General features: G+C 42.9%; 2 protein-coding genes and 2 pseudogenes across 3 annotated transcripts in view; all 4 read right to left on the reverse strand.

Moving 5' to 3' along the window:
- ZNF691 (zinc finger protein 691) overlaps positions 1-1,163 on the reverse strand; it is a 79,056-nt gene extending 77,893 nt beyond the window's left edge. The window contains exon 1 of one of the 2 annotated variants that reach the window (XR_007474211.1): positions 47-1,163. The gene's annotated coding sequence lies outside the window, so the exon portion shown is untranslated. The remainder of the gene's footprint in view (positions 1-46) is intronic. The other variant, XM_004266353.4, reaches the window with a different exon arrangement.
- Positions 1,164-1,704: 541 nt separating this feature from the next.
- On the reverse strand, positions 1,705-25,838 carry ERMAP (erythroblast membrane associated protein (Scianna blood group)). The gene is made up of 10 exons (XM_033421955.2): positions 25,608-25,838; positions 11,483-11,572; positions 10,635-10,751; positions 9,755-9,787; positions 8,680-8,712; positions 6,849-6,869; positions 6,019-6,039; positions 5,900-5,926; positions 5,766-5,792; positions 1,705-4,567 (listed from the first exon to the last, which is right to left on the reverse strand). The coding sequence occupies exons 2-10, from the start codon at positions 11,565-11,567 to the stop codon at positions 3,843-3,845; spliced, it is 1,089 nt and encodes a 362-aa protein (XP_033277846.2). The 5' UTR covers positions 11,568-11,572; positions 25,608-25,838; the 3' UTR covers positions 1,705-3,842.
- On the reverse strand, positions 18,345-18,895 carry LOC117200135 (SH3 domain-binding glutamic acid-rich-like protein; annotated as a pseudogene).
- LOC101272990 (peroxiredoxin-1-like) lies at positions 20,144-20,840 on the reverse strand (annotated as a pseudogene).
- Positions 25,839-27,631: the final 1,793 nt, after the last annotated feature.

Here is a 27,631-nt window from a genome sequence, read left to right on the forward strand (position 1 = left end):
CCCCCGTCCCCCCGCAACCGCTACCCCGGGCCCGACGCCGACCAACCTAGCTCCAGCCGTACGGTCAGGGACAGCACCGCCTCGGATGGCCGGGGGAAGGAGTCGGAACCGGAACCCTGAAAGGATCCGCCCTGCCCCTCCAGGACTGGTTCCTGAGGGTTGCCCTTCCTTGCTATTGGCTATACTGGCTGCCACAAGGCAAGAAACTCGGGCAGGGCCGCCAGTAAGCTTTGGCCTCGGGCGTGGCCTGCTGGGAGTTGTAGTCCTGTGGAAGATGGTAGCCGCAGAGAAGAAATTTGAGTTTAGAATTTAGTGGTGGAGACTGGATTCCCTCTAAGGTCGTCGGATTTCCTTCTGCGCTCTGGCGTTAAAAGCCCAACGTTCAGGGCCACCGGTCTGGGAAGTTGTAGAATTTGTAGAGCTAACTAACCTACATGACCTCCAAGGGGTCATGAATTCAGAGCTGCTTGTTTACTGTGAGCTGGCGACCGTTGATGGTCCTGTAGACACCCCGCGAAGCCAGAGTCCCGCGCCTCACTGGTGGTAATTTAAAGCCAAAGGATTGTGCAACTGGAAGGGAGTCTATTTATTTATATTGATGTATAGTTGATTTACAATACTGTGTTAGTTTCAGATGTACAGCATAGTGATTTGGGGTAGTTGTTTGCAGATTATATTCCATTATATAGGTTATTACAAGATATTGTGTATAATTCCCCGTATGATATAGTAAATCCCTGTTGCTTATCTATTTTTTGGATACTAGTTTGTATCTGTTAGTCCTATACTCCTAATTTGTCCCTCCCCCTGGAAGGGAGTTCAAAGATCAACTAATCCAATACATTTGTCAGAGAAGCTAAATGTTCTCTGTCCAAGGAACCACCTCTGGTTTCCCAAAGCCCCCGCGCAGGGTTTTTTCTGAGTGCTGTTTAATTAAACCTGACTGTAGTTCGTCAGTTCAGACACAAGACCACTAAGGCACATCCAGGATTAGGATTTTTTTTTCAGGTTTAACTTAAAAAAAAAAAGTCTAATTAATCAAATATGTATGCTAAAATTCTACACGCCTCTCATATCTTCAAGGTATTTCAGTGCAAAGAGAAAACGGTATTGTCTTCAGAGCTAGATACACTGGATTTATGCTCCCAGTTCTACTACCTAGCCATTTAGAGCATTATTTCCTTATTGTAAGGATTAAATGAGTCAGGACTTCCCTGCTGGTCCAGTGGTTAAGACTCCACGCTTCAGCTGCAGGAGGCATGGGTTCGATCCCTGGTCTGGCCTGCATGGAGTGTACTGCAGCCCCCCAAAAAAAGAAGAAGAAGAAAAAGAGTTAACATATGTAATGCTTCTGCCTCCATAAATGTCAGTTCTCTTTCCTGCTGGTAAGTTTCCTTGGGTGCAGCCAATGTGAATAATGTGAATTAGTTTTAAGACTGGGATATTCACAAAAGTGTTTGAAATTTAATATGGATGAGTGAAATGTAAATACCCCATACACGCTATTACTTTATAAACTGATATAAATGAAATACTGAGAAGGCAGACGCAGAAATAAAGCTGTGGCTTTATTTTTAACTGTGGTTAAAGCTTGCATGGGTCCAATCAGGCTGTTCAAAACCAATCCCATAAGGTGCTCTTCTCTTACCAGCCCAAAGCCTTTCCCCACAACTTCTCGTTCACAATGAAAATAAAAGCATGCCAAACAATGAATAACAAACTTTTATTTAAGGACTGTACAAAAGCAAACAAAATATTCCATTCAGGATCTGTGATGGTTAATTTTACTGGGCCATAGGGTGCCCAAATATTTGGTCAAACATTATTCTGAGTATTTCCTTTAGGGGTTTTTAGATGAGATTAACATTTAAATCGGTAGATTGAATAAAGCAAATTGCTCTCCCTAATGTGGGTGGGCCTGATCCAATCAGTTGAAGGACTAATGGAACCAAATAGCTGACCACCCCCCAAGTAAGAAAGAATTCTTCCTGCCTGACAGCCTTCAGACTGAGTCATCAACCTTTTTCCTACTTTAGACTCAAACTGAAATATTGGTTTTTGGGTCTTAAGCCTGTCAGCCTTTAAACAGGAATTACACCATGGGATCTCCTGGGTCTTGGGCCTTCAGACTTGGGATGGGAACTAAACCATTGGCTCACCTGGGCCTCCAACTTGCTGACTAACCCTGCAGATCTTGGGACTTGCCAGCCTCCATAATGGTGTGAACAAATTCCTTATAATAAATAAATATATATATTCTTCCTGCTGTGTGTGTGTGTGTGTGCGTGTGTGTGCGTCTGTATACACACATATAAAATATATATTCTGGGGCTTCCCTGGTGGCGCAGTGGTTGAGAGCCCGCCTGCCGATGCAGGGGACACGGGTTCGTGCCCCGGTCCAGGAAGATCCCACATGCCGCGGAGCGGCTGGGCGCGTGAGCCATGGCCGCTGAGGCTGCGAGTCCGGAGCCTGTGCTCCGCAACGGGAGAGGCCACAACAGTGAGAGGCCCGCGTACCGCAAAAAAAATAAAATAAAATACATATTCTGTTTCTCTGGAGAACCCTAATACATGCACTAAGAGAACTTCTGACAGACACATAGAGCCACTTTCTGTTGGGCAGAACTGTGCACCCATCTGCAAACTGATAGCCAACATCACCACAGAGAGGTCAGATCACATATGTGGTGTGACTTGAGAGTGATTAGGGTTCTTTCTGAAACCCACACCAAAAAAGCAAGTTCATTATTTTATCCTCACACCTGGTCTACCAACTTCCTATGTGAGATCAATACTCTCTGATCTAAGAGGCTGTTTGCTCCACAAATAGTCAAGTTTTCCAATATTATGGTCTTATAGAACAAAAGCTTCTGCACTGGTGGTTAAAACTGCCACTTCTTCTAGCTGGGCCTCTCTGAATCCCAGAGGGGATTCAAAAAGGCCAGTGCAACAGATGGCCTAACCCACTGCTGCCTTTTCAAGGCCACACACAGCTGAGCTGCTCTGTTTGAAGCCATACCTCCCAGCTTCCTCCTGAGGTTTTTCAGGATTACGGCTACCACGTTTAAAGTCCCCATACCTGGTTATCACCAAGTTAGCTTTGAAAACATGTACATTAGCACTGAATGTCACCAAACTATGCTGTAAACAGGATCAAGGAAATAGAAAAGGGTGGCTTTTTTTTTTTTAACTCCCCTGGCCTTCTGCCCTATATTCCAGAAGAAAGAAAGAAGAGTGTGTGATCCAAAACATGTTTACTTTTAAAAAGCTGGCTATGGGGGCTAGAGGCCTGAACAGAGAAAAGGAGAAAAGCAGTTCTTGACAGGATAAGTAAAAAGTCACTGGTCATCATAACTTCATGACTACAAGCCTGAGTGCAGGATGAGGCAGGATGAAGTGCTTTTAAACAGCCCCTCGAGTAAAGAGCCCCTGTATCTCAGTGACACACATTCAACACCACCACCTAAACCTAATCTGATTGTTCATTTGGTTTTCCTCCCATCTTTTTGCTCACACCACACGGCTTGTGGGATCTTAGTTCCCCAACCAGGGATTGAACCTGGGCCCTCAGCAGTGAAAGCATGGAGTACTAACCACTGGACCGCCAGGGAATTCCCATCATTTGGTTTTCAAGAATTCTTCCAGGGCAATGTAAACTTCAAGTCCCCAGAAGGAAGACATGGTTTAGAACTGAGCCCTGGGAGAAAGTTGGTACAAGAGAAACCACAAAGGGGCCTGGGGGAAAGGAGGAGAGACGGTCCAGAATCAGGTGGTTAGGCCAAGAGACTGAAATCCAGGGCACTGGGCTGGAGCATCTGGGGAGCAGGTGATGAGGCTCATCCCTAAAAAGAAGGAACCTTGAGCCCCTGCAGGGCTGGGCCAATGTCAGAGGGCCAGGACAGGATCATATCTGTGAGTGGGAGGAGCTCTTGTGCCTGAGCGGGGAGCAGAAGAGGGTCCACCTGCAGGGCCACGTCTCCATTAGCAAGACCTTTTTCTTCTGGCTTGGGGACAGTTGATTCTTCCGGTTTTTGGAGTTTAGAACAGATGATTAGAGGTGCCATGTTTTTCCCTCCATCATGAAGGCAAGGTTCAAAGAAAGGGCGAAGGGGGCCAGAGAAACTGTGGGTGAAAGTAAAGATGTGGGACTGGTTGGTCACGTTGTAGAAGGAAATGACTCCTGCTTCATAGTCCAGAAAAATCCCCACACACCGCGGGGGCTCTTTCAGGCGGAAGGAGGTCTGCGGGGATGTTAGGGCCTCGTACTCATTCTTGCGATTCTGTCGCAGGAGCCAGTGTCCATTGGCGGGCGAGGCGGTGACCTTCCCCTTCCTGCTCACTGACTCACTACACACCCCCAGGGCCCATTTGCTCTTGTCCGCCACAGACACCTCCCAGTAGTGACAGCCAGCTATGAAGTACTCAGAGCCCAGGACACTGACGACGAAGTCAAATCGCTGGGGGTTGTTGGGCACAGGCTGCCTTGTGTCTCCAAGCTTCACACACCTGCGGTCCTCAGACAGGATGAGTTTGGGATGCGCTGTGTCTGGGTCCAAGGTCACAGTCACTGCAGAGAGTCACAGAGATGTGAGGTTTGAGACGGCTAGGTCTCAAGGGATCTTTGAGTAGCTTTGGAGGGAATAATCATCCCTAGGTCTGCAACCACTGTCATCGGCCCATTTTAGTTTATGGTGCCCTCACCTTCACATGTCCTGGAACTAAAGAAAACTGTCTTCCAGTCTCCTAGATCTGCTGGTGGTCTGCTAAGTAAAAGAGGAAATGTTTCTCACCCATCTGTGAAGCTGCCTTAGTCCTTAGGAAATATTGCCTTTGTCTTTGCTGGTCCAAAGGAATCTAATGCGTGATAATAAACAGGCTTTGATGTTAGACCCTGTAGCTAGATAGCATATTTTGAGTCCCAGCTCTGCCACAAGCTAGTTATGCGACCCTGGGCTTGTTATTCACCTCAAAACCTTAGTTTCTTCATCTGTAAAGAAGGAATAATAGCACCACTGAATAATATGCTGGAGAAGCTGTTGTGCAGATCTGATGAGCTAATGCATGAGATAGTGCCTTGTTCACACAGTGAGTGTGTGACGCTCATTTTCTTAGCTAAAATTATTGCTTATAATTATCATTTTAACATGGTAATATAGAGAGACTTCTGTGGTGGCACAGTGGTTAAGAATCCGCCTGCCAATGCAGGGGGCATGGTTGGATCCCCGGTCCAGGAAGATCCCACATGCCGCGGAGCGGCTAAGCCCGTGTGCCACAACTACTGAGCCTGCGCTCTAGAACCCACAAGCCACAACTACTGAGCCTGTGTGCTACAACTACTGAGGCTGCAGAAAAATAAAACACTCATGCATCCAAAAAAAAAAAAAATACAATGAGGAAATTAACATGCAAATGAAAAACTCAGAAAAATATTTTATGAAAAATAGGACAAGAGTTAATATAGAAAAAGTCCCCACAAGTCGAAAAGTGCCAGAATAGGACAGGCGCAGACAAGCCATAAAGATAAAATACAAGTAACCAATGAACTTAAGAAAAATCTCAAAAATCATAGAAAACCCATAAGAAGAGTAAACCAATTATTTGCCAGTGTTCTAAAAGAAGGGAGACTTTCTGAATCAAAGATTTTTTAAATTTGATAAGCAGATAAACAGATTTGACTTAATTTTTTTTTTTAATTACAGTCTGCCCTCCAAAGGAACAGAGCAATGGGCTCTGAAATGTGGATCCATTAAACTGGTGCAACTTACCAAAGTGTAGCCGGGCCCTTCTCCAGCCTAAAAGACAGAAAAAGGGATTGTTAAAGTAATGGAGAAATGGAGACCTCCTGGTGCAGTTGGAGTGGGGGCAGGTAGAGTGGGGCGACAGGGAGAGTGCACCTCACCTGAGTTTGCTGCAGCTCTCTTTAACTCTACAAAAGAAGAAACAAGGGGAGTGAGCTTTCACTGGAAACATAGAATCAACATAAGTTGGTATAGAAGTTATAAGAACAGGGGAACTTACTCAGTTCATGCCGGAGTTTCTCTAAAGAATAACAATTTGACAAATCAGAATGAGGGCTTGTACATGCCTGTGATGCTCCAGTCCCATCCCAACCGCATTCCCAGAGCAGATCCCCACTAGCAATACCCTGCACTTTCCCCATGACAGTGTTTCCAACAGCAATGGCTCCCAGCCATGGTCCTGGGGTCCCCAGAGATACTGCAGAGGGTCAGTGAGTCCCTATGGGAGCCAAACCTGACTTGCAGATTGAATCAACAACACATCTCACACATGTGAGTGATGGCAACATAAACGTATGTAGATGTTGTGGGAGAAGAATAAAATATAAGTTCATTTAAAACTATTACTAATTTCCATTAGATTTGCTTATGCGTGTTTTCTCAATGTAAAATCAAATAGACATATCACGTGTCTGAGGATTTGGGGTTGTTGTCGTTATGAAGAGGGTCTCATACATGAACAGGTGGAGAAGCACTGTTCCACATATTCAGCTGAATGAGGATCCATCTACCTTGGATCCCACCGAAGGCAACGTCATGCCTGAGTGATAGAAGTGTCTCCCAGATGTCTTCACCTATGGAGGGTATCTCTCTTCTTGCTAAAACATTTCCCATTTAGTGACTACATAACAACTGTGCAGGAAAGAGGAGCACAGAATATTTGAGGAAAAAGAGGCTTTAGGGAGCCAGGATATTCCCCACCCTCATGCTTGAAGTATCCTTGCCCTTGGCCCCTCTCTTCTGCCCCAGGAGGTGAATCTAAGAGTCTCATCATAAAGCAAAGATGTCAGCAGAAGGAGGTTTGTGGCACGGAAGAGGAGCAGAACTTACTGAGGGCTTTATAGAGACGTCCTAAAAAAACAGAGAAAGAGGCACGAGTGAGCAGATCCTGCCGCTTTATTCCCAGGGCCCAGGAAGTCTCATCACTCCACCCCTATGCCCCCCAGGCCCCAAACCCCACCCCTGGCTGAAAGAATGATGACAATCCTATCAGCCCCCAATACAGTCACATCGTGCTAAGGGCAGACTGGGGAATTCACTGGTGCTGGTGCCACTTTCCAGATGACCTGGACTACCCTGACTTTGGTTCCTCTTCCCTTCTTTTGTCTGTCTGGTTTCATTTCCGCTGTTCATATGAGTGTTTCCAATATGTTTGTAACCGAGTGTCCATGAGTGTATGCCTTGCCGCCCTTTTATAACTGTTTATAATATCTATGGTGTAAAACTAGCTGAAGGCCTACCATTGACTTATTGATGTGGGCTGTTATTCTCTACACTAACCTCCCCCCACCCCGCTGAAGTACTGTGGAGAAACACAAATTTGGAGACCCCAGAAGGTCTGGGACATGTGCATATGCTTCTGTGCTTTGGGGAAGTACTTGCAGCCTCTCTGGAAGGGTCATCTGCCCACATTTTCCCCTTAGCACTGGCCCTGCCACACAGTTGAAATTATACATTTGAGTTCACTGCCAGGCCCTGTGCTAAGGGCTGGGCATATGTTAGGTGTTGGGCATTGGGGCAGTGAAGCTGAATATGATATGTTCCCTAACAAGATAACGGTTTATTTTTACCATTCCCACTACCAACAGCCTCCATTTAGTGTGTCCTGTTTTTATGATGTAGGCCCTGAATCTGCTCAACAATATGAGGTGCATATAATTATTATTCCCATTTTACAGACTGGTGGTCTGAGGCTCAGAGGGACATGGAAATTTATCCAGATTATCCAGCTGGTAAGTGGCCAAGGAGGCAGGATTCAAACCCAAGTCTGTCTGATTCCTAGTTGGAGGCCTTCCCCACTATACCACACTGTTCCTTCCCTTCTAGGACACGACGGTCATTGTGTCCCTGAGGTGTGCACCCCTATGCTTTAACTAGTCTGGAGCAGATGTGAGGGGGGAAGGGAGGAGATGCCGAAATCACTGCAGGTGGAGCCATTTCTGAGCCAGTGACTTGTCTTCCCAGCTAGACTTCCAGAGGGCAGAGCCCCACCTGCTTTTTGGTACCTGGGGTGTCTGTCTTTTACCCTCAGTGGCCCAGAGCAAACATTCAATTAATGAAGACAAAATGACAATAAGGGAAAGGTTTCAGGCACTGTAGTAGGAGTTGTGTGGGGTTTTTTTTAAGTTGTCTCTTTTAATCCTGAAAATAATCGGGTGAAGAGATCTATTATCCCCATTTTACAGATGAGGAAACCAAAGCTCAGAGCAGTAAAGCGACTTAACCCAGCCAGCAAGTGGCAGGTCTGAGCCAGGTGCTGCTGACTCCAGAGCCTATGCCCCTCCCACTGTGTCACACCACCTCTCTCAATGCAAAGATTGTATGGATCCTCCTGTAATACCATTTTAATATATGTTAAAATAGTATATGAATCTTCTTTTTAGGTTATTGGTGGGAAAGCCAATGAAGGAACCTATGAATTTTGACCCCAGGCATCCCTTCGGCCACTGCTACCAACCCTATAACCCCTTGATATTAAAAAATAAATTCCAATGGTATTAACAGAGAATATATGTGTGTGGGGTGTGTGTGTGTGTGTGTGTGTGTGCGTGTGTGTATACACATACACCACATATATATTGTATGTATAACAACCACCAGCATTTATGTAGGAGAAAAAATGTTATTTGTTCCTTACCCCTTATCCTATATATATAATTACCTTTTTCTTTTGCATGGTCTGAGAGAAGATTTTCTAGAGGAAGGAAAGTAAAAGAAAATGAGATTCTGTGACATTACCTTGAGGGTCCCTGCTTCCTATTGAGTTTATGGGCTCTTGAACCTGTCCCCCTCTATCTCCACCTCCACCTCCCTGATCCAGGCCCTCATCTCTCTCATTTGGATGCCAGAAAGAGCGGCCCAAATTGCCCCCAAATTCTGTTTCGCTCCCTCTGGTCTCCTCTCAGCAGAGCAGCCAGAGAGAGCTTTCTGGAAGCACAATTCTGGTCAGGATAGCCCATTCACAGGTTCTCCACAGCTCCAAGGAGAAAGACGAAAACCCTTCATGGGATCTGCAAGGCCGCACATGCTGGTCCCAGCCTAACTCTGCAGCAGCACCTTCTGCCACCTTTCCCCTCACTTTTGCACCATGTTTCTTTCTCAAGCTGTTCTGCTGTGGGTGATTTCCTATTCCCTCTTCCCCCATGCCTGTCCATCTTCCAGATCAAACATCACTGGGAACATCATCTGGAAACTCCTCTGCCATCCCTGAAGTTTGGTTGGTTCCACCCAGTCACCATCTTCCCAGCCTTCAGAACTTCCTTTTGTAGCGTCTGTACACATTTATTTGTGTAATTATTTGATGCACGTATACCTCCCTGACTAGACAGAAGTTCCAAGAAGGCAAAGACCATGTCCGCTTTCACTCACTGTTGTGTCCCCAGCATCTGGTATAGTCTGCACCGCTTAGCAGAGAATTATCAATTATTTGTTGGGTCCCCTACCTTAGACCTACGCGACTCCCCCAGGATAAAATCAAGCCATGAGCTCAGAGACAAAATCACCAAACATACTGGAAGGCAAGCTATTACAAGGTAGAGTCAGCGGAACATACTGGAAGGCAAGCTATTACAAGGTAGAGTCAGCGGAAACTGGGAACAACAGGTTTTGACACCACCACCACCGTCACCACCCAGCAGATGCTGGGATCTTCAGGTCCGGAATTTAGATTAGTGGGCCCTGGGGACACAAAAATGAACAAAACAGAGAAACATACCTGCCCAGCCCAGGACACTCACCTACCTCCATTGCGTGTTCATAGAGAAGCCTCTCTGGAAGGGAGAGAGAGAGAGAGAGATGTCAGCTCGGCTTAAGGAAGGGCCTTTTCTAACAGGCAGAGCAGTCCAAGGGACCACAAGCTGCCTGAGCAGGACTTTGCTCCTTGTCTCTGTGGGTGTGTGACCATTAGAAAGGATTAGAGGGTCTTCAAACCATCAGACAGGGAAAGGAGTGTTCAGTTATGTGACTTTCAAGGTCCTTGGCAACCCTACGAGCCATGAAATGCAACCATATTAATGAGGGTTTTATCTAATGGATATGATTGGATTTCTTTTTTTTTAAGATGTTGGGGGGAGTTTATTAATTAATTAATTAATTAATTTTTTTTTGCTGGGTTGGGTCTTCGTTTGTGTGTGAGGGCTTTCTCTAGTTGTGGCAAGCAGGGGCCACTCTTCATCGCAGTGCCCGGGCCTTTCACTATCGCAGCCTCTCTTGTTGCGGAGCACAGGCTCCAGACACGCAGGCTTAGTAGTTGTGGCTCACGGGCCTAGTTGCTCCGCGGCATGTGGGATCTTCCCAGACCAGGGCTCGAACCCGTGTCCCCTGCATTAGCAGGCAGATTCTCAACCACTGCGCCACCAGGGAAGCCCTGGATTTCTTAATTAATTAGAAGACTGGCATGATGCCAGTCTTCTAATTAATTCACAGCTCTGCCCAGGAGATTTCTGCACTTTCTATGATGCTCTCTTCAGTGTGGGTCCCCAGAACACAGCTCTACCAGTTTTCTCCCAAACAACCTATGGATAACTGTTAGGTCTCTGTCTGCTTCCTCCCAGCCTTTTCCTAGAGAGGCTGCAGTACCAATTCCTGCCAGCCTGGGCTCCCTTACCACTTAGTTACCTTTTGACCTTCTTTGCTTCCAGATGATGTAAATGCCCACCATGATGAAAATCCCCAGGACAGGCAGGATCACAGCAAGAGCCACTGCTGATGAGGAGAACCTCCCTGGAGATGGGGCTGAAACAGAAACCACCTGTGACCACCCTCGGAGAGCTTCTCCGTGGCAAGGGCCCCACCTCGAATGGCAGGTGACTCAGGCACATCCCAACTGTCTCCATCACCTTGAGAGAGACCTCCAGCCAAGTTGGTGAGGCTCTCTGCTTCTCTCAGCGACTCAAACCCCAGATGACCCAGGAATGACTTTAAAGTGAGATGTTTATCTCTCAGGATTGGTTTCAATGGTCCCGCCTGAAGACATTGATTCAAACTCAGCATCTCAACCACAATCTCATCCTGCCCGAGACTTTGGAGAACTGGAGGTGCTTCCTCAGGAACTGCTATAGTCTTCTCATGAGCACCCATCTGCTCCCCCTTCAAATCCTCACTGAGATAGAACAGCAGTCGGCGAACTCTTTGCCCGAGCCCTATTAGCAGGGGCAAAACAATTTCTATGCTGTTACAGCAGCAAGCCGAACGTCTAGACAGGAGAGAAAGAAGGACGGAAGGAAGAACGAGCGAGGAAAAGAACAGCAGGAGAGGCTCTAGGACGAGTGGCGAAGAGCCTAAGCTGGATGTGAGCTCTTGCTCAGCACTGCGTGACCCCCGGAGAGAGACTGAGGCTCGCCAAGCCCGGGCTGCCCTCTGGAACATGCACCCGAGAAGAAACAAGGCCTTGGGCCTGGCCTCCTTATTCTTGGAAGCCCTTTGTCAGATGTCACAGGCAGGGAAAGAGGTACGGAAACTCTCACCTGACACACGCAAAGGCAACTGGAGGAAGACGAGTGTGATGAAGCATCTGGAGAGCCAGGAGCCTGAGGAACTTGCCATCTTCATCCAAACTAGGAGGACAGACACAGGGAGGCATCAGAAAGAGCTGGCGAGCTTGATGGGAGAAAGGGTGCCACCCAGGAGGTAGGGCCGAGATGGAGGCTGCATTGGGTACCCTCTGGAGTCACAGGCCAGGTATTGAATCCCAGCTCTGCTGCTTACCTCCATGTGGCCTGAGTCTCTGGGACTCAGTTTCTCCATCTTTGAAATGGGTATAATAACTGTGCCTCCTGGCAGAATCATTGTGAGGGTTGAAGGAGGTAAGTGCTCAACACAGAGGCTGGCATCATGGTCAAGTCTATAAATGCCATGAGTGAGCACTGCAGGGTGACACTCCGAGTGTGATTTGGAAGGCACAGGGAGGAGTCTAGAAGAATGAGAACCTATGCCCAGAGCTAGCCAGGTAAACACGGGAGGACTGGCTTCTTTTTGCATTTAGTGTCCCAGGTCAGGCTTGGGAAGTGCCTACTGCAAGCCAATCGTGGACCCACAATGTAGCCTGGAGCTCTCCCCTGACAGCTTTTCAAGTTTGACTATTGAGAAACAAGAAACCAGGGCAGTGAAGTTCCTGCATTTCATTATGAAGGCACTAATCCTACAAGTTCAGGGTCTGCAGTTAGAAAGACCTGGGTTCAAGTCTCAGCTCCACCCGTGTACTAGTTCTGTGTCCCTGGGAAAGTTGACACCTGTGGGTCTTCAGTTCTTAATGTATAAAGGGGAAACTTCTTCACAGGCAAATGTGAGGGTTCAAGGACATGATGCATGTAGAGCACTTGCCACATATGCCTATTGTTATTATTACTAAACTAAAAGAGGACGATCGTCCCTGGGAGGTGTGGGTCACTGTGTGCACTAAGCACAGGGAGACCCTAAGGGATTCCCTCCTGTACGATTCTTTCCCCTCCTACTTGCTACTGTCTGAAATTCCTTGAGCAGGAAACAAATCTTTCATGCCACCCCTGGGGTTGAAGTTCAAATGCAAATACTCGAGGAAGAGAGAAACTGTCTCTTACATTCTCTCCAAGACTTCAAATCCTTTCCAAAGAAGAGGGTTTTGGGAATTCCCTGGCAGTCCAGTGGTTAGGACTTAGCACTTTCACTGCAGAGGGGCTGGGTTCAATTCCTGGTCAGGGAAATAGATCCCACGAGCCATGTGGCACTGACCAAAAAAAAAAAAAAAATAGAGGAGAGTTTTGTGGAAGTCATAAGGCCAGATCTCTGCAGGTCTTGGAAGATGGCAAAGTGGGGCTTGGAGGAGGTGGGGCAGTCAAAGCAAGATGGGGAAACTGAAGATGGACTCAAGCTTTGAAAACATTTCCAGTTCTGTTTTTCTCACAGCGAGCAGCACACTGCTTTAGGGTTGTTTTCTTTGTTCGTTGTTTTAAAATCATGATGCATGCATATAACACCCCCCCAATCCCATGATGTTGCAAATGGCAACATAACGCTAGGACATTGTAAGGTTAGGAATATGGTTAGGATGGTTTTGTTGTTGTTGTTTGTTTGTTTGTTTGTTTTGCCTCCATCCCACCCACTTTCCTGCAGGTTACCAGCTACTTAGAAAGTGAACAAGACAAGTTAGGTAAATGAGAAAGGCTCTCTACCTTATCAATTAAGGTTGAAGGTGGAAGTAGGCAGGGCCCTGGATGCCCTGGAATTACCCCAATCCCCAAACCCTCAATGAGAAGGTATTTTTGAAACACAACCTGGGTAGCCATGCCCAGAGTGATGTGGAGCTGCAAGCTGAACAAGGGCTGCCTGAAATTTAATAAAAGGAGACCCCCAGGGCCCCATCTTCCTAGATTCAGATAGTTCATTAAGTGATTAAGAGGATGGGCTCTAGAGTCAGCCTGGGTTCAAGCCCTGGTTCTGCCATCACCTCCCTGGTGTGACCTTGGACAGACTAGTTTACTCCAAGTCTCCTCTCATTCACACATGAAGTGGAGTTAATAATAGTACCCACCTCGTAGATAGGGCTATAGTGAGCATTCATAGAAAACATGTGGTGCAATGGTCTGCACCAGATACTAAGAATAAAAAAGCAGGGCTTCCCTGGTGGTGCAGTGGTTAAGAATCCACCTGCCAATGCAGGGGACACAAGTTCAAGCCGTGGGAAGATCCCACATGCCGCGGAGCAACTAAGCCCATGCACCACAACTACTGAGCCTGTACTCTAGAGCCTGCGAGCCACAACTACTGAGCCCACACGCCGCAACTACTGAAACCCACGCACCTAGAGCCTGTGCTCTGCGACAAGAGAAGCCACCGCAATGAGAAGCCCGTGCACCCCAGGAAGAGTAGCCCTCCCCAGCCCTACTCGCCACCACTATAGAAAGCCCGCACGTAGCAACGAAGACCCAACACAGCCAAAAATTAAAAAAAAAAAAAAGTTGGAAATAAATGAGGAATAATTAAAAACTGACAATGTGGGTTGTTAAAATACAAATAAATGTAATATATATTTCTATTTTTTAAAAATAGCAAATGAAGTCCTTCCATCCAATTGTCACTCTGAGTAATGAGGGCAGGTGAGGTAGCTTCGGGAGGAGAGCTAGAAAGGATGACACCAGATACAGGACTTTCACTCTCCAGTCATTAGAGAAATGCAAATTAAGACCACAGTTAGATATGCTTTGTCTTCCTTCAAATTATCAAATATCAGGGGGAAAAATACCCAGAGTCAGTACGCATGTGGGCAAACTGACTCCCTTGTCCATTGCTAAACTACTTTCACAAGGAAAATTTAGCAATAAGTATCAAAAGGTTTACATGTAGGCAAAAGTTTTTTAGCCGCTCCACGGCATGTGGGATCTTCCCGAACCCGGGCACGAACCTGTGTCTCCTGCAACGGCAGGCGGACTCTCAACCACTGCGCCACCAGGGAAGCCCTAGGCAAAAGTTTTAATCCAGTAATTTCTCCTCCAGAAAAGAATACTACAGAAGTAAATAAGGATGTGCATGAGGATTTGATGGTGCAGATGCTCATCACAAAGTTATTTACGAAAAGAAAAAAATTGAAGACAACCTAAAAGTCCACTAAAATGGGAATGATTATTTATGGTACATTCTTGCAATGAAATACTATGCAGTATTTCATAATCACATGATAGAACAATCTTTAATAGCACTGGGAAATTTTCACTATATCCCAAACAATAAATTTTTAAAACGAAGCATAGGATGATACAATTTAGGCAGAATATGCTTAGAAAAAAGGCAAAAATGTAGCTATTAAGCAGTGGTTATTTCTGAGGGTGGGAGAGGGGAATGAAGGTGATCTTTATGGTTTTCGCTGTGTATTTTCTAAATTTTCTACCTTGAACATGTATAACTGTGATTATCAGGAAACAAATATATTGAAAGAATCAGGAGGATGACCAGGAAGGGAAGGAGAAAGAGGAGAAGAAACAGAGTCCACTTTGGGCAAAGGCACACACAGTCCAGGAGGCAAAGAAGCACAGCAGGAAGTGCCTCCCGAGGTCCAAAATCAGAAGCCACAGCCACAGTTGCTTTACAGCATCTCTTCTCAGAGCTTTGAGTGGAAAATTAAGTGCTGCCAAATCTTTTATTTCCTATTTTCTTACATGGATGTAATAACCCTCTATCTGGTCACCGTACTGAGCTCCAGATCTATTCTTCTGATCTGGTTGGCCAGGATGGCCTTCTTGCATCATGTCCTCAGTTAACTTATATAATAATATATCAATATTATAACAATCAACATTGTGTTACTGTAAGATTGAATTAATACTAAATCATAAATATATTTTTGAGTTATTAATATTGTTCTGTATCCATAATGGCTCCAATTTATTGCACCTGTAGGTACTCTACATATATTATCTTTGCTATTGACAACAACCCCAAAAAATAGGTATTACTGTCCTCATTTTACACTCAGAACAAGGCAATCTTGCACATATCAGGGTATCATGCAAGCAAACTGACGGGATCCTTTCTGGAAGTAGGTAGAATGTAAAACATGGATAAATAGATGAGTTAATGAATGAATGCACAGCCTTGTGTCATGAGTTACAAAATGCGCAAATCACTTCCTTCCTTCTCAGTGTGGTTATCATGAAATTCCTTTATGAAGAAAGCTCCCCTAATAAATATAAAGCATCATTTCACTTCCTAAAGTTCAATGTACATGACACAATTTGGGGACCATTGATATCTTAACAATATTGAGTGTTCTGGCCAATGAACAGTTGATCTCTCTACTAATTTAGGTCTTCTTTAATTTCTTTCAGCAGTATTTTATAGTTTTCAGCATATAGATCTTGCACATCTTTTGTCAGCTTTATTCATAAGTATTTAATATTTTGATGTTATTATAAATAGTATTAAGTTATTAATTTTAATTTCTGATTTTTCATTACTAACATATAAAAATACAATTGAGTTTTGTATATTTTGTCTTATATCCCTGACCTTGCTAAACTCATTCACTAATGCTAGCATTTCTGTAGATTACATAGGATTTTCTGTATAGAAGATCACATCACCTATGAGTAAAGACAGTCTTACTTCTTCCTTTTTAATCTGAATGTCTTTTATTTCCTTATCTTTTGCCTTGTTGCCTTGGCTCCTTGCCTTGTTCCTGATCCTAGGGAAAACATTCCTTTTTCACCATTAGGTATAATGATAGCCATAAGGTTTTCATAGATGTCTTTTATCAAGGTCAGGAAATTCCCTTCTATTTCTAGTTTTCTGAGAGTTTTTATCAAGAATGGATGTTAACTTTGTCAACTGATATGTCTGTATGTATTGAGATGATCACACAATTTTCCCCTTTTTTTATTGAAGTATAGTCGATGTACAATATTATATAAGTTTCAGTTGTACAACATAGTGATTCAAAAATTTTAAAGGTTATATTCCATTTATAGTTATTCTAAAATATTGGCTATATTGCCTTGTTGTACTATATATACTTGTAGCTTATTTATTTTATACATTTTTTTTATGTTTCTGAAAGTACTGAGTTTATTTTAAAGATTGTATCAAGTTTGGGGCTTCCCTGGTGGCGCAGTGGTTGAGAGTCCGCCTGCCAATGCAGGGGACGCGGGTTCGTGCCCCGGTCCGGGAAGATCCCACATGCCGCGGAGCGGCTGCGCCTGTGAGCCATGGCCGCTGAGCCTGCGCGTCCGGAGCCTGTGCTCCGCGACGGGAGAGGCCACAGCGGTGAGAGGCCCGCGTACCGCAAAAAAAAAAAAAAAAACAAACAAACAAAAAAGATTGTATCAAGTTTGAATCTCAGTAAACAAAGCCATGTCTTCATTATATGTTGATTTTGTCAAAGAGCACAGACTTGCATACATCAAATGATATGATAAAGTACTTTAAAGTAAAAGGTGTTTGCTTTTAGTACTGTGGAACTAAAGTATCGATAAAAAGTTAACGTGGAACTAAAATACAATATATATGTCTTCTGGGTGATTTAGGCCATAATGTTTTGGCTTCTTAGAAGTTTTCAAAGTTAACAGTTTTCAAATGGATCCTTTTATCTGATTATTATTAAATAAAATAATATTTAATAATATTAAATTATAATGAAATTATATTATTATTAAATATAAAAGGATTATTATTATCCTTTTATCTGCTATTCGCTAGAATAGAGGCATAGAAAAGATTCTCTCTGCTTAGATTAACGTACTCATACAATATATGCCTAAGCTGAAACAAAAAGGTCAAATATCTGAGAGATAATGGCATTCGTGATCACAAGTTGTTTTAAAAGGGGAAAAATGAGTTCCAACCTATTTCTTTTTTGGCCATGCCACACGGCTCACGAGATCTTAGTTCCCTGACCAGGGATCGAACCTGTGCCCCTGGAGTGGAAGCGTGGAGTCCTAACCGCTGGACTGCCAGGGAATTCCCAGTTCCAACCCATTTTAAAATAGTTCATTAAAAGTCTGAGCTCTTTGCAAAAGGGTGTCATTTTAAACTTATCTGCCATCCCACTTCCATAACATTTATAAGCATATTTCACTGGGCAAGCAAATTAGTAACGTGATTGCATCATAGCTGTGTAGTTAATCCAGAAACTGAATACAACTTTGTGTGTGTGTGTGTGTGTGTGTGTGTGTGTGTGTGTGTATGTGAGGTCATCTGTTCTGACCACTGAAATATGCAATGAAAGGCTACATTTAGAAGCTTAGAAAACCTGTGGTTCAGTACATAGAAGTTTCAACTTCAAAAGAATAGGAATGTTATAATTACTATAGGAAATTATAATGTCTGAAATATCATAAACATCATTTGCAACTACTTTTTAATCACAACGATTTCACATCAGAAAGGTACATAGGGCTTCCCTGGTGGCGCAGTGGTTGAGAGTCTGCCTGCCGATGCAGGGAACGTGGGTTCGTGCCCCGGTCCAGGAAGATCCCACATGCCGCGGAGCAGCTGGGCCCGTGAGCCATGGCAGCTGAGCCTGCGCGTCCGGAGCCTGTGCTCCGCAGCGGGAGAGGCCACAACAGTGAGAGGCCCGCGTACAGCAAAAAAAAAAAAAAAAGAAAGAAAGGTACATATTTTTGTTCACTAAAACTAATGAGGCAATTTGGCAACAAGAGACAGATTCTTTCTTTCTCACCCTCCTTTCAAAATTACACAGTGTAGAGCTACAGATATACTTAAGCTGCAATAATAATACCAGAAAAGGGAACAGGCGTTTGCTTTTCAAAATCACTGAAGTACATAAAATGTCAGCAGACAACAATACTATTCCATGACATCTACTTAAAATTTTATGTTCATCTCCCACTCTTCTCATCATAACGTTCACATTTTAATTATGTATTCATTTTGATTGTTTGAATGTGAAAACACCAACTAATCTGTTATTTCAGCATTAAGGCTATTTCTTTTGAAGGCAAGATAATTTTGGAGACTCCTTTTTCAGGATTCTTAAGGCAAAATGTTTAAGGTTCATGGCTGCTGCTTCGCCTGCGCTTCTGCTTCCTTTGAACCAGGTGGGGCTGTTAAACCTAAAAAAGGCAAACACTGCATTATTTTCTCTGGCTTCAAAGAAGACATCTTAGTCCCCATGGTACTGACTTTCATTGAAAATCTCAGGCGGCAGGGGGTACCCTTTGGCTGGTCGACTTTTCAGGAACATTTTCTCTCATCCACTTCCAGTTGTCTTCACTGGCTGCAATATCTTTTTCTTCAAATCCTATTTTGTTAGCTTCTAAGAAATCAAGCGCATCTTGCTGTTTCTTCTTGATCACCATGGAGCCAGAGGAAGGTGCAATGTACATACGGATCACTATCCTGGGAACAACGGTTGTAGCTGAGTCCTGCAAATGGCCGAAGAGCCTATTTTTTGCGTATGATTTTTAATTTTAGTTTGTTAATATAGTAAATGACATTGGTTGATTTTTTTGAATATTATACCAACCTGGCATTCTAGGGGTAAACTCCAGTCAGTCATGAGGAAGTGTCCTTTTTATATATCTTTGGATAAATTTTTTTTTAATTTTAAGAATTTTTGCCTCTATGTCCATAAGGGATATGGGTACTTCTTTTGTAATATCCTTTTCTAACTTTGGTAATTAGGGTAATGCTGGTCACAAAGAATGAAATAAGAAGTATGCCCTCCTCTTCAATTTTCTGGAAGAGTTTGTACAGCATTAATATTATTTCTTCCTCAAAAGTTTGATGGAAATCATCAGGAAAGCACCTGGGCCTGGAGTTTTCTTTATGAGAAGGTTTGTAAATGCACATTCAATTTCTTTAATAAGTATAGGGTAATTCAGGTTATCTATTTCTTCTTGAGTGATTTTTGGTAGTTTGAGTTCTTTCAAGGAATTTGTTTAATTCCTTGGCATAAGTATGTTCATAATATTTCCTTATTATTCTTTTACTATATATAGAATCTGTAGTAATGTCACCTCTCTCCTTCTTGATAATGGTAATTCGTGTCTCTTTTTTCTTGATCAGTCTGACTAGAGGTTTATCAATTTTATTGATCTCAAAGAACCAGCTTTTGGTTTCATTGATTTTCTCTAATGTTTTTCTGTTTCCTATTGTATTTGTTTTTGCTCCTTTTTTCTTTCTTCCTTTCTTCTGCTTACTTTGGGTTTAATTTGTTCTTTTCGTTGTTGCTTAGGTTGTTGATTTGTGGTCTTCTTTCCTAATACTGTCATTTAGTACAATACAGATGACTTTATTTGTCCTCTTTTCTAATATAGTCATTAGTTGCTTCGTCATAAATTTCTCCGTAGGTATTACGTTAGTGACATCTGGAAATTTTGATATGTAGTGGTTTTCATTTTCATTACATTCAAAATATGTTCTAATTTCCCTTTAAATTTCTTCTTTGACCTATGGATTATTTAAAAATGTGTTATCTAGTTTCCAAATATTTGAAAATTTTCAAGATTACTTTCTGTTATTGATTTCTTTTTTTTTCTCAGTTCAAGTTTAATAGAAACTACAAAAGATCAAAAGTGATACCCTACTACTGTACATATCAGTTGGCCTGCCCCATAATACAGCTCAGACCATTCCCCCCAGAGGAGGAAAGGGTGGCCTCCCCAACACCTGCAGGAAAGGCCTGTCTTGTCCCCACACCACATCTGGGCTGAGTGTAAGGTCTTGTATTTTAAGCATGACAATAGTACAAAAGAGGTTTTGTTCTCATGGCCACCTACTGCAGCCTGGCCCTAAAATGGCCCAGCGCTCACTTCTGCTTAGAGAAATATTTTTTGCTCTTCTGGACATCAGGCTTAATGGTATCACAGCCAGGCTTCCAGCCACCTGGGCACACTTCCCCATGTTTGTCAGTTAACTGGAAGGCCTGAACTAGTCTCAGTGTCTCATCCACAGAGTGGCAGACAGGAAAGTCATTTATGGTGATCTGTCAAAGGATACCTTTATCATCAATAGTAAAAAGGGCCCCGAATGAGATGCCTTTGTAGGCCTTTAATATCCCACAGTTCTGAGCAATGTTGCACTGGGGGTCTGATATCAAGACAATGTTCATGGGTCCCAGTCCTCCTTGTTTCTTGGGTGTGTTGATCCATGCCAGATAACAGAAGTGAAAAGCCACAGAAGCACCCATCACTTGGCAGTTGAGTTTCTTAAATCCATCTGCCCCATCACCTTTATGGGGCACACAAAGGTGAAATCAAGAGGGTAAAAGAATAACCCAACACATTTTCCTTTGTAGTCAGATAGGCTGATATCTTTTAACTGACCATCTGGCATAATAGATGTTGCTTTGAACTGGGGGGCAAGGTGCCCAATTTTGGCATGTCCTGAAAACATATTGCTATCAGCAGTTCTCAGACAGAAACCACCAGGACCAGTCAGGAAGAAGACAGGCCTCTGTTATTGATTTCTAATTTAATTCTGCTGTGACCAGAAAACATACTTTGTATGACTTGAATCCTTTTAAATGTATTGACTTGCTTTGTGTGCTAGCATATAGTCTATTTTGGTAAATGTTTCATATGTATTTTGCTGTTGTTGGGTAGAGTGTGACTAATGTGATATGAGGTCTTAGCTTTTTTATTAAAGGTGTGAATTTCCTTCCTCATAATCTCATCCGAGAAGAGCAGAGAGTAAGCTAGTGGCAACATTCCCAAAAATCTAAGGCTAAATAAAACAAAAAGGTAAAGAAAGGCTTACATCCCTACTGAATTGAGGACTGGAGTCAGATGGCTTGGTTTTAGTCTTGGCTTGGTCTCTACTATCTGTGTGACTTTGTAACTTGGAGCAAGTCACTTAAACTCTTAGGTCCTGATTTTCCATCTTTAAATTGAGAGATTCATTTACATTTGCTAAGTTCATTGTAAATTGGGAAACAACAAGAAGTAAGGAAATGTATTTGCCTTTTGATCCAGTGAGAAATAGTCTGGAAATCTACTCTAAGGAAAGAATCGGAAATACAAAAGTTTACATGATGTCAGTAGTATTTGTATAATAGTGAGAAACTGGACCATCTATAGGTACATCGATAAGGCAATGACTAAGTAAATTATGGTTCATCAAACCTATGTTTCAAATGAAAGCTAATGATGTGTTAAAAGCAAAATACAAAATAATACATTTACAATGATTATAACTACAATAAAGAGTGTGTAGGAAAGGAACTAAAAGTAAGTCCTATAAAATATGAATAGTTGTTAATAATTAAGGTGGTTGGAAATATGAGCAATTTTTTCTCATCTCTATTTCCTAACTTACTGATAAAGTGTAATATATTGATGAACTAATGTGCAACATGTAACTAAATTTAGCAAAAATGAAATTTATTAATTAAAGAATTTTGACAAGTTGAAGCTTTAAATTCCTTTCCAGCTCCAATATGCTATAATTCTGCTTCATGGAAAGGAAAAATAACATTTCAAGAGTGTTTGTCTAACTTTCAGTTCTCCACTAGAAATAACCTAATTTGGAAACTTGATACTTCAGATTACAAAATTACTGAGTTAAGAGGAGGATTAGTCAGATTCTATTTCTGAGAGTGCCTTCCATGGGCAGAGCAACAGTGAAGGAGAACCATGGTATTCAATGGAAGTTTCCAAGCCAGGCAGGGAGAAGAAACCAAAGAACAGGAGAGGAAACTAAAAGATGGTAGAGGAGAAACAGGGTAGAAGAAAAAGACTTAAAAAATAAAAGGGTGAACAGATGGTGAGTGAGAGTTTTCCATCATCAGCGGTCTAGATGCCACCTTTGCTGTAAGTCACCTGTAGGACACTAGGTCCCAAAATTGTTATATATAAATATATATTTTTTCATTGCTATATATGAGTTTGATTTTTTTCTTGTATCCATCCTACTTCAAGGAACTAAAAGCCCTCTCTTCTCACTACCTCTCCTAGTCTTTTTTTTTTTATTTTTATTGGAGTATAGTTGATTTACAATGTTGTGTTAGTTTCAGGTGTACAGCAAAATGAATCAGTTATACACATACATATATCCACTCTCTTTTAGATTATTTTCCCATATAGGCCATTACAAAGTATTGAGTAGAGTTCCCTATGCTATACAGTAGGCCCTTATTAGTTATCTATTTTATATACAGAAGTGTGTATATGTTAATCTCAAACTCCTAATTTATCTCTCCCCACCCCCTCTCTATCCCCTTTGGTGACCATAAGTTTGCTTTCTCTGTCTGTATTTCTGTTTTGTAAATAAGTTCATTTGTATCACTTCTTAGATTCTACATGTAAGTGATATCATATGATATTTGTCTTCTCTGTCTGACTTACTTAGTATGATAATCTCTAGGTCCATCCATGTTGCTGCAAATGGCATTATTTTGTTCTTTTTATGGCTGAGTAATATTCCATTGTATATACGTACCACATCGTCTTTATCCATTCCTGTGTCGATGGACGTTTAGGTTGCTTCCATGTCTTGGCTATTGGAAATAGTGCTGCAACGAACATTGGGATGCATGTGTCTTTTTGAATTAGGGTTTTCTCCAGACATATGCCCAATAGTGGGATTGCTGGGTCATATGGTAGTTCTATTTTTAGTTTCTTAAGGAACCTCCATACTGCACCAATTTACATTCCCACCAACAGCACAGGAGGATTCCCTTTTCTCCACACCCTCTCCAGCATTTATTGTTTGTAGATATCTTGATGATGGCCATTCTGACCGGTGTGAGCTGATACTTCACTGTAATTTTGATTGGCATTTCGCTAATAATTAGTGATGTTGAGCATATTTTCTGTGCTTTTTGGCCATCTGAACTGCCCTAGTCTTTGGCTTCAAATTCCCTCGGGCTCTGGAGCCCCTCTCGTTGCCCTCTGGGATGGACACTCCCTGCCCTGACAGGCACCCACGGTCAGCCAGCTCCAATTCACCTTCAGCATAGCCCTATGGCATTTCAGTTGTTTTAAAATTTTTATCAAATAAAATTTATTGCTTTTTTTTATCCTAGCTATTATAGAAAATCTGGAAATTACAAGAAAAAAGGACAAAAATGTTTGAAATCACCTGTAATTCCTCCACCTGAAGACAATATGGTTTTTCAAATATTTTTTCTGTGTATGTATATAACTTTTTTTAAAGTAGGACTATACTGTATATATATTTTTTAATACCCAACATTTTCACCAAGAACTATATTATGTAGTTTTCCCATGCCATCAAATATTCTTTTAATGATTTCAGTGTTCCATCATGAATATGCAAGAATTTTAAAAATAATTCCATATTGTAGAATATTCAGGTTTTTTCCCAATGCATTGCTATTATAAGCTTTATCACTGCAATTGATAGTGGATTGAGGGCCAAGTTATAAGGCTTAGTTCTAGACTTGGCTTGGTTCCTAATTGTGTGACTTTGTAACTTTAAGGAAGTCACTTAAACTCTTAGGCCTTGAGTTTCCCATCTTTAAAATGGTGAGACTTTTAATTTGCATTGCCAAATCGCCCTCCAGAGAGGTCATATCAATTTACCAAAGTGTATGAAATTGTTTGTTTCTCCACAACCTTGCCACCACTGGGTTTTTTTTTTTTAACATCTTTGTCATTTTATTTATTTATTTATTTATTTATTTATTTATTTATTTATTTATTTATGGCTGCGTTGGGTCTTCATTGCTGCACACGGGCTTTCTCTAGTTGCGGTGAGCGGGGGCTACTCTTCGTTACGGTGCACGGGCTTCTCATTGTACCGGCTTCTCTTGTCGCGGAGCGTGGGCTCTAGGCAGGGTGGCTTCAGTAGCTGTGGCTCGCAGGCTCTAGAGTGCAGGCTCAGTAGTTGCGGTGCACGGGCTTAGTTGTTCCGCAGCATGTGGGATCTTCCCAGACCAGGGCTTGAACCCATGTCCCCTACACTGGCAGGCGGATTCTTAACCACTGTGCCACCAGTGAAGTCCCTTTGTCATTTTAATGAGTAACAAAGCTGGGTTTTTTTTTTTACATCTTTATTATTTTAATGAGTAACAATATCTCTAAAAATAATTAATTGTGTTTCATCTTAATTTGTATTTCTTTGATTATTCCTTTGTCATTTGGACTTTGTCAATTACCTGTCTCTACTTTGTCCATTTTTCTATTTGCGCATTTGTCTCTTTAATGTTTTGTAAAATTCTTCATATAGTAACAAATTTTTTTTCTACTACATATGTTGGAAATATTTTTCCCCACAGGAAGTCATTTACATTTAAATTTGAAACAGTTTAATTTCAAAAACTTCTAAAGAAGAAAAAAACATGCAGTGAGGACTTCCCTGGTGGCGCAGTGGTTAAGAATCCACCTGCCTGGCAGAAATAGAGACACAGATGTAGAGAACAAATGTATAGACACCAAGGGGGGAAAGTGGCGGTGGAGGGGAGATTGGGATTGACATGTATACACTAATATGTATAAAATGTGTAACTAATAAGAACCTGCTGTATAAATAAATAAATTAAATTAAATTTTTTTAAAAAAAGCAGGAAAAAAAAGAACCCACCTGCCAATGCAGGGGACACAGTTTCAATCCCTGGTCCGGGAAGATCCCACATGCCGCAGAGCAACTAAGCCCGTGCACCGCAACTACTGAGTCCACATGCCACAACTACTGAAGCCCGTGCACCTAGAGCCCATGCTCTGCCACTAAGAGAAGTCCCAACTCATCTCAACCAGAGAAAGCCCGCACGCAGCAACGAAGACTCAATGCAACCAAAAATTAATTAATTTAAAAAAAAAGTGTTTCTTTCTAAAAAAAAAAAAAACATGCAGTGGAAGTTCCCTTGATAACTCCAAGCAGCTTAAGAAGACCCAGCAAATCTACAGCTGTTCTGTCTGAAAGCACACGGCCAGGACCTGGCTAAGAGTAAGGGCTAAATAAGTGACAGCTGTCATACTTAATGATGACGATAACATCTAAAGGAGTCTTTTGACAAAACCCATCCAGTCCCCTTGTCACTTGTCCCCTTTTGCGCTCCTCATTTCCTGTCGCTCCATTTCATCCTCTAAAATGTTCTTGTGAGTATGAAGAAAGGGGATAGTTTCTCCAACAGACCTGAGGATCCTGAGAAAATCAAAGGACTAAAAAGAACGACGAGAGGGGAGAGGGAGGAGGACTCACCACTTTGGAATTAGGGGCCCTTTGTCCCTCACCGGCTGAGCTGGAGTCTCCAAGCTGGGAACATCCCTCTGCCCGTTCAGGGAGATGAGGCATCAGGCAGGAACATCAGGAAGGACTCCGGAGGTGGGCCCGAGAAAAGTTCATCTTTTATTCTAATGCCTGAAGTCCTCAGCCAGGGGCTCCATCTGCCCGACAGACTCCCTTCCAGCTGTTCCTATACACCAACAAGCCACGCCCTGCCTGTCTGCCCCGATAAAGGAACAGAGCAAAGAGGAAGCTCCCTAAAAGCAGGGAAGCCTCCCAGTGCTGCCAGGCTAAGGGACTTCTGCGCCTCAGCTCCTTCTCCCGTCCAAGCCAACTGCATAGTGACTGCTTTTGATACATTGTGATCCTATCACACCCTTTCTTAAAAGCTTGCTCCCCTTTACTTTCCAAATCAGAGTAAAACTGAAGATTGGTTTCAAAGACACCCACCAATTAGTCACCTTCTTTAACTCACTACCTTTATCTCCAACTGCACCCTGACATGTGCTTTCTGATAAACAAACTTGCTGACTGTCCCCCCATATGTGATAAACCCTTTCCCGCCTATCTTGCTTTCAGAATATCCATAATTTTATATGCATAATATCCATAAGTGTTTCCTTAACCATGCATTATATACTTTTATGTATTTTTGAACTTCATAAAGATGGAGCACGTTGTACATAATTCCCTGGGATTTCCTTTTTCACTCAACATTAGTTTCTGAGTCTGGCTGACACCTATGGTAGCTCACACCATGTCCCCGCAGCCCACTCAATTTCGGGGTAGCTGAGACTTGAAGGCAAGCTGCTAGCATGCCACCTCGCAGGCCACAGCAGCTCTTCGCTTATCTGACTGGGGCTCTTTACAAAGCTTGAGAAGGCTGTTCAGCCTGTGTGTAACCCAGGAGTTCAGGAAAGTTATTGCCCCAGGGAATCGATCAATGGGGCTTGGGGCAGGGGGTGGGGGGTTGGAAGTAAGTGGAAAATGGTCCAGTCCCCACATCTTCAGAGGGACAGTTCTGAGCTGTATTCCACACAATTCCTCAGGGAGTTCTCAGCGGGAATGAGCACAGTGGCCCACTGTCATCAGTAGCTCAATAATGCACATCTTATTGGTTTGTTTTCTTTAATAAATTTATTTATTTATTTATTATTTTATTTAGTTTTGACTGTGTTGGGTCTTCGTTGCTGTGCGCAGGCTTTCTCTAGTTGCAGTGAGCGGGGGCTACTCTTTGTTGCCGTTCGTGGGCTTCTCATTGCGGTGGCTTCTCTTGTTGCAGAGCACGGGCTCTAGGTGCACGGGCTTCAGTAGTTGTGGCACGTGGGCTCAGTAGTTGTGGCTCACGGGCTGTAGAGTGCAGCCTCAGTAGTTGTGGCGCACGGGCTTAGTTGCTCTGCGGCATGTGGGATCTTCCCAGACCAGGGCTCGAACCCGTGTCCCCTGCATTGGCAGGCAGATTCTTAACCACTGTGCCACCAGGGAAGTCCCTTTCATCACTTTCTTCTCACTCGCTACTTCTGATTCCTGGGATCACTTCCTAAATAAACTCTTGCACTGAAGAATTTGTCTCACACCCTGCTTTGGGTGGAGTACAAATTAAGACACTGAAATCTGTCCGTATTGATTGATAGAACTCTGGGACGTTCATCCAACACTGTGAGGTAGATCATTGTATGAATATACCAAAAATTTGTCCATTCCCTCATTGATAAAAGTGAGGGCTATTTCTGGGCTTTTGCTTTTACAAACAGTGCTGCTATGAACATTCTTTTTTTTTTAAATTTATTTGGTTGCGCCGGGTCTTAGTTGCAGCAGGCAGGCTCCTTAGTTGTGGCATGCGAACTCTTAGTTGCAACATGCATGTGGGATCTAGTTCCCCGACCAGGGATTGAAACCCTGCATTGGCATCGCGGAGTCTTATCCACTGTGCCACCAGGGAAGTCTCCATGAACTTCATTCTTATCTGAAAGTATAACCAACAGAAAAACTATTGTTAT

This window comes from Orcinus orca, chromosome 1 (genome assembly GCF_937001465.1).
Source record: "Orcinus orca chromosome 1, mOrcOrc1.1, whole genome shotgun sequence".
Classification (NCBI taxonomy): domain Eukaryota; kingdom Metazoa; phylum Chordata; class Mammalia; order Artiodactyla; family Delphinidae; genus Orcinus; species Orcinus orca.

Bases quoted from the DNA above. Each gene is read 5' to 3' on its own strand.
- ERMAP (XM_033421955.2), bottom strand. From the start codon at position 11,567: ATGAAGATGGCAAGTTCCTCAGGCTCCTGGCTCTCCAGATGCTTCATC. The intron at 10,752-11,482 runs GTGAGAGTTTCC...TTTCTGTTTCAG, and splicing joins GTTGCCTTTGCGTGTGTCAG to CCCCATCTCCAGGGAGGTTC. The intron at 4,568-5,765 runs GTAAGTTGCACC...GACTCTCTGCAG, and splicing joins AAGGGCCCGGCTACACTTTG to TGACTGTGACCTTGGACCCA.